This window comes from Helicoverpa armigera, chromosome 20, assembly GCF_030705265.1.
Source record: "Helicoverpa armigera isolate CAAS_96S chromosome 20, ASM3070526v1, whole genome shotgun sequence".
Taxonomy (NCBI): Eukaryota; Metazoa; Arthropoda; class Insecta; order Lepidoptera; family Noctuidae; genus Helicoverpa; species Helicoverpa armigera.
The window spans coordinates 4,649,503-4,659,503 of record NC_087139.1 but is presented as its reverse complement, the minus strand read 5'-3'; the positions used below and the strand labels follow the sequence as shown (position 1 = coordinate 4,659,503).

Below are 10,001 nucleotides of genomic sequence, written 5' to 3'. Positions count from 1 at the left end.
ATAGCCCACTGTCTTTTTTTTATTTTTATTTAGGAATGGAATCTGTTACTTCGGCCCAAATTAACAGCGTCAAAAAAAAATTAAATTCCAAAATATATGCGTGCCATATCTAGTTTTAAAGTCAAAGCTCTTTCATCGGACCCTTTCGTTAATTTTATATTATTGCTGAAATGGTGATTTCGTTGTTTAATTGAATATTATTTTTCTTAATTATGTGCCATCTATCTACAATATCAAGTAACATATTGTTTTAGTGTGAAGACCTTCGTATCACACCTACTGACATTGGTTTTTGTATGGGAAAATAGATGGCGCTAACATACGCATTGAATGAAATACTAACCTACAAAGTTACGCAGAAAGAGATGGAATACATAAATTCTCGTAAGAGCAAGCGAATAAAAATATCAATATTGAACACGAAACACAGTCACTTTGTTTCTGACGTTGGAAAACTTTGTGACGTCATCATAAAGCAGCTGTTTTTTTCCTTGCGTTACACTGGTTACACTCTACTGTGAATATGGCTAATAATTCGTATTATGGTGAAAATAGTGATGTTGCAGCTATATTTTTTGATTTGGACAATACTCTAATACAAACAAGAAAAGGGGACACGAGAGCCTGCAATAAGGTAAGATTTTTCTTAAAATTAATGTTGTGACATTGCCACGGTCATGGATTTTAGTTCGGAACGAAGTGCGCGCGCTGTCATCGTGGTATATCGCAATCAGATTTTACGTCGTTGGTTGGACTCGCTGGTTTGCTTGTTGCACCCCGCGTGTTTAGCGTTCACGTTCCAGCGTGTGTTTAAAAATAGTGTTTCATAGTTGGAGAACGTGAGCTCGACGTCCAGATTTAGATATTTTGGAAGAGAACTCACGCTAATTATAAACGTGATGTAGATCGAGCCGCTGTCGGAACGATTCAACTACGGAGCCAGCGCTCGCTCAGTGGAGCGCTCACTTCTGCGCTTTGTGACCGCGTCGGGTGATTTTCAATAATGGGTGATATATCGGAACCGATAAAGAAATGTATACTAATACTAAAAGCCGCCAAAAGCGACACGGAGAAATTCGCGGCGCTGTTTATGGTGACAAAACTTGTGAAGAGTAAGGACTGCCAATCGCAAGCTAAGAAAGCACTCTTCGAAGCCATTGGATTCAAGTTCCTGAAGAAGCTGCTAACCAGTAACTCTGTGCAGGATGACTGCCCGCCATCTGTGTACAAGTCAGTCGCCCTCTCAATCCTTACCACCTTCTGCAATGATCCTGAGCTTGCTACACACCCTGAAATGCTTGCCAACATACCGGTGTTCCTTGACATAGTGCAAACATCTGAAAGTGAAGACTATGATGATGACCTTATCATTGTCAGTGAAGCTTACACGTGCCTGCAGTGCATTGCTGAACATGAAGCCGGTCAAAAGGCTCTCATTGAGGTTGGTGCCATCACTAAAATGTCAGAAATTTACTCGGTTCAAAGTTTCCAAACTGATGAAGCTCTTAACATTCTTGTGAAGCTGGTGAGCAGGTATGGCCCTGCAGCTTGGGGAGATGATCCAAAACCTTTCCACGCTCTGGTTAATAAAATTGCACTAGACTTTGCCACTGACCAGTCCGAGCGCAAGTTTGAATTAGCAACTATCTTGAGTGCCCTTCTCTACAGCTGCAACAAAATTACTGTTGTACCTACCTCTGCAGAGGAAACATGGCCACAGAGTATCTACAAAGCCCTTCATGACATTCTTACCAGCAAGATTGGTAAAAATCAAAGGGATCCTGCTCTTAAATTGGCTGCAAATGTTGTTGATCTGCTTGGCATTGAGTGGACCTTAAATGATGAGGAAAACCCCAAGAAATTTTTCCTATTGCTGCAACAACTCTGTGCCATAGAAGTAAGAATGCAGTTGGAAGACAGGAGTTTCAAACAAGCTTATGGAAATGCTGAATTGGTGACAGCTTGCTTCATTGTATTAGAGTTATCTATCAACTATATGGCCACAGACCAACTGGACTTGGAACAAAAAGAGAAGCAGTCTGTTTACACTGGCCTCAAGGGTGCATTCAATGCAATAGTGTCTATGTTAACTAAAGTGTTTAATGACAAGAACAGAGACAAATTACCTGATGCTGAGAAGGTGTATGTTTGTGCCATGGTCAGAGTGTTGGTGGCTTGGATTGCTCAAGAAACAACAGCCATGAGGGAACAAATCTACACATTGATGCCCTTCATGTTCTCTCTTGCAAATGACTCCTTCCATGCCTACAGAGCCAGGAAGATGGCTGAGAAGACCAAGTCTGAGGGTGAGGCTATGGACACTGATGTTAGTCTGATGGGACAAATTGATCTTCTTCGCTTAATGTTGCCTGCACTGTGCCACTTAGTAGTAGAAGACAAGGCTAGAGCCATAGTATTAAATCTTAAACAAGAAGATATTTTATATGAAGCTATGTGCTTCCATTGGTCAATTGTACATTACAAGAAGCCACCCGTACCTAAATCGGAGAGGTTGAAAGTTATGAATCAACCCGCCCGTGAACTAGACCCTCAAGTATTAGAAGATATGAAAGATTCTAGAGCAGCTATGGTGAGCCTTTGCAACATTTTCATGAACCTCACAGTGTTGGCTCCTAAAGTGGTTGAAACCAGCATGTTATTCAACACCCTCCTCAAGTTCATCTTTAATGACTTACCTGAACTCAAGGACATACCTGAGAACTTAGTACTCCACGGACATCTGGCCGTACTGGGCTTACTTCTGCTTAAACAACAAGCTAGCAAAGTGAAGAAGAATGACTTCTCTATCTGCAGATATATCCAGTCCACAATCAGATTCTTGTGGGACGCGTACAACATTGATGAGTCAAATGATCCCAGTGCGCTGGTAGTATCAATGAGCTATAAAGAGCATTGGAATGAAATAGCTGACTTGTGGTTCTTGGGCATGCAGACTATGAGTGGAGTTCTCACAATGGTGCCATGGATATCTGAGTTTGCCATTGAGAGTGGATGGGCTCAGGGCATCGCTGAAATGCTTACCAAAGTTAAAGTTGGTACTCTCCCACCCAATGTAAAGTCAGCCTTTGAAGACTTCCTCTGTAGGCTAGTAGATTCCAATGAGAGTGTTATTCCAGTCCTGAAGAAAGCTGGTGCACTTAAGATGTGCAGGAATCACAGATTAATGGAATTAGGCAAAAAGTTGTTTGGCGATTAAATTGTTATTTGAATTAATAGGTAGGTATAATACCTACTTGTTTTTATACACACAGATTACAGTGTAATACATTTTTTCTAGGATGTACTTAAAATTGATTTTGTAATTACCACACAGTATAAGTCTAACAATTACTTTCAGTTACAATTGTTTTCAAGAAGATACTGTACATAAATTTTAACAAGTTTGTCTGTAATATAATTTGACTGGCTACTTTTTTTTAATAACAATAACATTGTTTGATATTCAATAAAGTTTTTGATATTAACTGAAGCCTTCTTTTTATTTTATCTAAAATTAAATGAAACCACCCAAATAACATGTAGAAAGTGTGATACTACTAAACAATTTATTCACTTTTTTGGTGTGGGCACCAAAGACTACACAATGAGACAATTACCATAGACTACACAACACTTTAGTACTGGACACACAGTAGCTACAATATAGGTACAAAATGACATAAAAATGTTCATGTCCCAGCTATTATTTTATTAGACGAATATAAGGGAGAGTAACTCATTAACAGCGCGGTATCAGTTTTCACGCGCACTGTGCCAACTGCCAAACGGCAGGTGAGTGAACGACGCCACGCAGGGATCGATGACCCCTCGCTATTCCTGGAACAGACACTTCCTTACGTCCAAATGTCATGCAGCATCTTGTGGAGACTTTTCGCTGAATTACAGGAAATGTAAGATTGCTTATCTTATAAGCTGAATTAGAACAGAACACACAAATACCTCCCAAAGTAGGTAGGTACATGTTACTTCTGGTAGAGACAGCAAAAGTGAATCTGTCTTGCAATAATTCACGGTAATCAAATTATTCAACACAATTATGAGTTAACATTCATTGCCGCTACATAAGCAGCGCATTAGCTTAAAATTACATCACACACTTGCATTTTTCTCGCTTCCGAACTAGTTTTTATTTTTATTTAGGAATGAGGTCAAAACCTACATTGTTGTAGACATTTAGTAACACTAGTAACAGCCACGTTATAAATAATGAGTTGTTGATGTACATAATGCTCGAAAAGTGTAGACACATTAGACTACACCTACTCTCTAGCTAGCGTCTGGCCCAGGCAATATGTAAATAAATACTTACCCATTTGGACAATTCCAATACAACCTAAGAATAGGTACCATTGTAAGTATTAATTTTATTTTCCTGGCTTGTATAAATTAGGTAAGATCTTCGGACTCTACGCACATGACCAGGCCACGTCAGAATTCTAAAAAGCCGAATGAACTGTACCGTAACACGCCTATCGACATAAATATCTAGGTACTCAATACACGAATAGTTACCTACTTAAAAAGGTATACTTATATTGCCAATCAGAAAAAATAAATATAAATGGGTTGATATAACCTGTACAGCTAAATTATTGATGGAGGTGCAAATATGAGCACTAGTTCCATGTAAATACCCCCCTATAATTTGGTCCTACTTTTGGTCTAACCATTCCACAAATTGTCCAGATTATAGAGATTCTGCAGCAACAATATGGGATGACTGAAGAAGCTGCAGTGGAGAGTGGGACAAACTTTCTTCGCGCCTTCAGAGCCCGACCTGACGATGACACATACGCTCTGGATGAATGGCCCGCTCACCTCTGGCGCAACTGCCTGCCAAAGAACTATAGACATATCGCCAGTAAGTCCTCTTTTCTACTTCATAATAATATTTCATTCAGAATTCTGTAGACTGAAGCTATTTAGAGATAACCTTTATCATATTTAAATGAAACGCTATGAACCTTGTCACGTGTACTAAGACAGATAAACAACATAAAATTACCTTGAAATTACATGTTATTCCAGCCCACATATTTCTCAAATTTAGTCAAGACCTGCGTGTTATTAGGTACGGTACATTATGTCGTTTGGCACGAGTATAATCCTTAATCCTGAGTAGGAATTTGTCAAAATATTTCCAGCGATTTATAAGCGCATAAAGTTTGTGCACCGTCATGCTCTATTCCGTTTCAGTGTCAGTAGAACTCGAGGTAACATAGCATTAACAACCCTGATGTAATGTTCATTTCGTGAATTGCACAAATTCTAAACTCGAAATTCCTTTTAGAATCTTTCTCCCTTTAACGAATAGTGTTTTTGTTTAATCCACAGTCTATTCTCGGTGATGGCAGTTTTGTTTTGTGTACTATGTGACGACTCAGGGAAGGGTCCTAACTTCTCAGGCAAGCCGCATTAAAAGCTTTACATGATTTAGATAAAGTTCAGATCAGAGTGGGAGGTGGAAGGTGATGTCGTAATACAGAAATAAGCTTGTACAATAAACAAGACATCTTTCTTCCTGTCTGACTCAGACCTACATAAAATCAGTGCCTAATTATGACTTATAGACTAATGGACACCTACAATCACATTGTTTTACGTCTACTATGTGCCAAACGGTGACAAAGAGAGTATGTCGTCTATAAACGACATGTTCGTACACTTCGACGAAATAGTTTTTACGATTAGACTTGGCAACGGGCCTAGAATGTGAATGCACTTCTACGTCTGCTACGTCCGAACGAAAGTACGTACCTGCACCTACTTTCAATGAGTAAGCAAAACTGAAGAGTACGACTATTCATGTAAACACCCAACACGTATATTGCGTGATGATATATTTTCATCATCTGCGTAAAATGTTACCATCGTTGCTAGGCGTGGGCGTATACAAGAGATTTATAAACGGACAGTAGCCACAGCTATAAATAATTGTAAAAAGACACCAGATTGTTAGATGAATGGGAATGACCGGGGCTAATTGTGAAAGTGAAAATAGAATATTCTTTTTCTTTGCTTCGAACTTGTAGTACTAAATGAAAGGTAGTTGACGGCTTGGTGTCACAAATGATAGGCCACAGAAAGGAAGGGATATCATAATGTCTTGAATTCGACGCCTGGCGTGCGCCAAAGTGTTTCTCAAACATTTGTACACAATTTATAAACATTTCATGGCGACTCTCACGTGTTTGTGGCAAGTTTAGATACTGCCATATTTACAGCGATGATTCTTGTGGTCCTATACTTGGATTTCCTGTACGAATGATATTAGACTGTTATTTTACACGCAAATGATCTTCATAAGCGTCCAAAGTCTAATAAAATACTGTTAGCAACTATGTAGCGTTTCCCTAGATTCATAGAGAGGAGCATTTGAATCCAAATTAATTCAGATAATTTTGCGTCAGTGTCCAGCATATTTAAACAGAAGGGCAATCTCAGCTTCTAAACCACCGGACCTGGTTCCTACAGAAAACTACTGCATAAAATTTTCGTAATATCTACAAATGTTATTTTGTTTCTATTACAGAAAATATATCAACCGAATGGGTAAAATTAAGGTTTCAGTGTTTGGCTCTAACGCACGAAGTAATACATCTGTTGGAGACACTGCGGTAAGTTGCTTACATTTTACAGTATTATGTGTTATGAAGAAATATTTACTACATATCCACGGATATCATCACACTAACAAATATTTCTCCATGATGTAATTTTATGTTATTTATAATTTGTAAATAATTTTAATTGGCAATTTCTTCCCTGTTTTATAATGACTCATGGTTCTATTCATGTCAATATAAAACAAAGAAATTACTGCAAATTTAGCGGACATTTGAGTTCTAAGAAGTTGTAAAGTTTAACTTTGATAAGAAATAGTTTCACGACCTTTGTCTAACCCTAGGGGAATTGCAGGTACGGCAATCATATTTAAATTACTTTATTTTAAATTATAATTAATTTACACCGTAATGCTTGATCTCAGAACAATATCACCTGCTACCATTTAAATTGTGCATGGTGTTATGTGGTACTAAATTGTTTTGGTCATTTTTCAGAAAAGTTTCATGTATATCATCGCTCACGTCCTGCCCACTACGCATTTCACTAGTATTACGACGTATTAATAGTTTGTTTTCGTTATCATTGGATCGTGCATGCCACATAAGACTATGAATAATCAGCGCAATACTGATTTCTCAATATCATAGCAAAGTCAGGACCAAACTTTGTGGAGGCATAACATTACACTATAGACTAGCCCAAAAGCAGTATATTAACAGTAAATATAGAAATCACAGATAGATAAATAAATATATGCACTGAAAGTAATAACGAATAATTCATAGATGCCTTTGCAAATGTATTGGGCTGGCTTTGAGCGCATGTTGCTAATAAATGACTTGTTTTTCAACAGTTCAGTTGTTGCTCAACGAGTGAGTTAACTCAGGGCGCGCGCGCAACACTTAGGTTTGAATTGTATTTGTAAAATATATGAGGGAGTACATCACGGCGAAGGTAATACATTACCTCAGAAAATTCTGTTACACAATGGAGATAGTTTTGGAATCTTTAGCAAATGTATCAATATTTACTTTAAAATAATTGGAACTAAAGCTTATGTCAGAGTTATGTAAAGTATCTCCATTGTCCTTTTAAACCTTGATAACTATGCTATTTTGAGATAACATTGAGAATTACTAAAATAACCTAAAACATTAATTTATTAATTTCCTTGCTCAACATAGCATTTATCCCTAGCTCGTAAGTTTCTATTTCCTGTGGAATTTATATTAAAAAGTATGAATTGCACTTGAAGTAATGTAACCATTTTCATGATGTGTATGGTATTTTAAATTCTCTTGCACAAACTGCAATAGTTGCTTCCTTGACATTGAGTATTTTATGCGATTATTTATTGTAATCACGAGAGTCGTTAACAAGTAAGCTCGTAAAAAGCTAGTTATCGTAACAGTAATATTAGTTGGTTTTATTAGCGGTAACAATTGCAGTAACAACCGTGCAAGACCATTTGGCTTTGTTGTATCATGTGCTGAGTTTCAGCATGAGAGGCAGCTAGAAATAACAAAAGGCTGGTGAATAAATGTGGACAGGGAGGATTACCTTCTCGGTCTGATCACGAACGGGCCGTCTCGCGCCCAGTGGCAGAAGATTGAACGCCTGGGCCTCCGCAAGTACTTCGACTGCTTGCTGGTGTCCGGAGACCTGCCGTGGGAGAAGCCAGACCAGCACATCTTCCTGGAGGCCTGCAAGATGCTCAACGTCGAGCCTCGCATGTGCATCATGGTTGGAGACAAACTGGAAACTGATATCAAGGTCAGTAGACAATGCACCGAAATGTATTTGCAACTGGTGGATGAATGAACATTATAATGAAATTGATTAGTGTCAATTCTCAGTGAATCTGTTATCATGCAATACATGCCTTGCGTGTTTAACGAATATTTCAAGTTCAAGTCATGAAAAGTTTGCGTTTTGTACGTAATACCTTATCTGTTAAAAAATAAATTGTATTACGCAAAAGATAAAAATAATAACATCGTATATACTTGTACTTGTACTTAAACCAGATAGTCGCCATAGCAATGTCATTGTCGCACGTCGATAAGCAACATGCCTCTTTGGTAGGCACGAGCGCTTCTATTTTACGATGTTGAGTCCACGCCAACTCATAAAATTGTTTGAACTTGCACCGATTCCAGGGTTGGACACAACAACACGCGATGATGGATTGACATTAAGATCTTGAAATATTTGAGCAATTACAACATCAACAAGAAATATTATTATTAATACAGTTTGATTTAGGAACTTGTTCGTCTTTTCAGGGAGGAAAAGAAGCTGAACTAGGTGGCACCGTGTGGATCCCGCTGCAAAAGGACATGGAGTCTTCAGACCTACCGGACTTCACGATCGACAAAGTCACAGAGTTGCCAGAAGTGTTACCAAACTCACCCAAACTGAAACGCTCCGAGCACACATCTAACATAACCTGCTGATAACTTACTTTTCGATGGCTGTAATATTCTACCTTTGGCAATGACTTTTTGGTACACGCAATTTTCTAAACAGTATTCGAACAAAGTACAAAATTTTGTTTTCAGTACAAATGTATAGGGTTTAGTTACAACGTTTAAATATTTATGAAGCATATGGATGCTATTACGAATTTATCTTATGCACAAGTTACCATACAGCGCTTGCATGATCCGTCTATACTTATCTAAGTATTAACAATGTTGAAAATATTTATTTTTCTGTCTTCTAGGTAGGAATATAAACGCCTGATTACTTTTAAGGATTGAAAGAAGCATATTTAATGCATATTTTTATAAAGAGATTTCAAATATTATTTTTTAAGTTTTGGTTGTACTCTAAGGAAACTTCTTAAGAGACTGTCTTATATGTGATACTGATAGTTGTAAATGTTCCTTGTAAGATGTCTTGCTCGGTTTGTGGTTACTGATTACAATTATCGAAAACTAAATTATGAAACGGGAGTTATGTCACATGGGTGCTCACAAAGTGATATGGTTCTAGGTGTTGTGGGTATATTTTTATCATTACCATACATTTTCGTTTAGAGTTAGCTTGTAAAATGTCTGTAGACTGATATGTATATGGTGTACATATTGTGTATATTCCTAGTTGTTCCTTGTAAATCTCAAACTTTAGTAGATATTGACTAGTCTTATGACAAAGTACCTTTGGTAGCAAACTTCAGCTATGCTTACCTGTTAATTATCAAAATGCCTATCTGTGCCATTTTTTGACTACACAATACCTTTACTTACAGGTATTACAAAGTTTATTAAAGTTACATTTTGACAATACTCTAAAATTTTGCTTAAATAAAAACATCCCATTATCCTACATTTTGGGTAAATACATGCAATTATGATCATTAGAAAGTTAATAAAGATCATTTGGGTATAAAACTTAGTTTCATTTCAAAT

General features: G+C 37.5%; 2 protein-coding genes across 2 annotated transcripts; both read left to right on the top strand.

Moving 5' to 3' along the window:
* Positions 1-434: 434 nt before the first annotated feature.
* Positions 435-9,983, top strand: LOC110378594 (N-acylneuraminate-9-phosphatase). Its single transcript, XM_021337928.3, has 5 exons — positions 435-634; positions 4,708-4,882; positions 6,554-6,638; positions 8,139-8,361; positions 8,874-9,983. Exons 1-5 carry the CDS (start codon positions 524-526, stop codon positions 9,042-9,044), a joined length of 765 nt encoding a protein of 254 aa, XP_021193603.1. The 5' UTR covers positions 435-523; the 3' UTR covers positions 9,045-9,983.
* On the top strand, positions 722-3,490 carry LOC110378593 (neurochondrin homolog). Its single transcript, XM_021337927.3, has one exon. The coding sequence runs from the start codon at positions 1,004-1,006 to the stop codon at positions 3,215-3,217; it is 2,214 nt and encodes a 737-aa protein (XP_021193602.3). The 5' UTR covers positions 722-1,003; the 3' UTR covers positions 3,218-3,490.
* Positions 9,984-10,001: the final 18 nt, after the last annotated feature.

What these genes read in the sequence shown, in the direction of transcription:
- LOC110378594 (XM_021337928.3), top strand. Translation starts at nt 524, where the DNA reads ATGGCTAATAATTCGTATTATGGTGAAAATAGTGATGTTGCAGCTATA. An exon ending in ACACGAGAGCCTGCAATAAG is followed by an intron (nt 635 to 4,707) that starts GTAAGATTTTTC and finishes CAAATTGTCCAG; the next exon opens with ATTATAGAGATTCTGCAGCA. An exon ending in AACTGGAAACTGATATCAAG is followed by an intron (nt 8,362 to 8,873) that starts GTCAGTAGACAA and finishes TCGTCTTTTCAG; the next exon opens with GGAGGAAAAGAAGCTGAACT.
- LOC110378593 (XM_021337927.3), top strand. Translation starts at nt 1,004, where the DNA reads ATGGGTGATATATCGGAACCGATAAAGAAATGTATACTAATACTAAAA.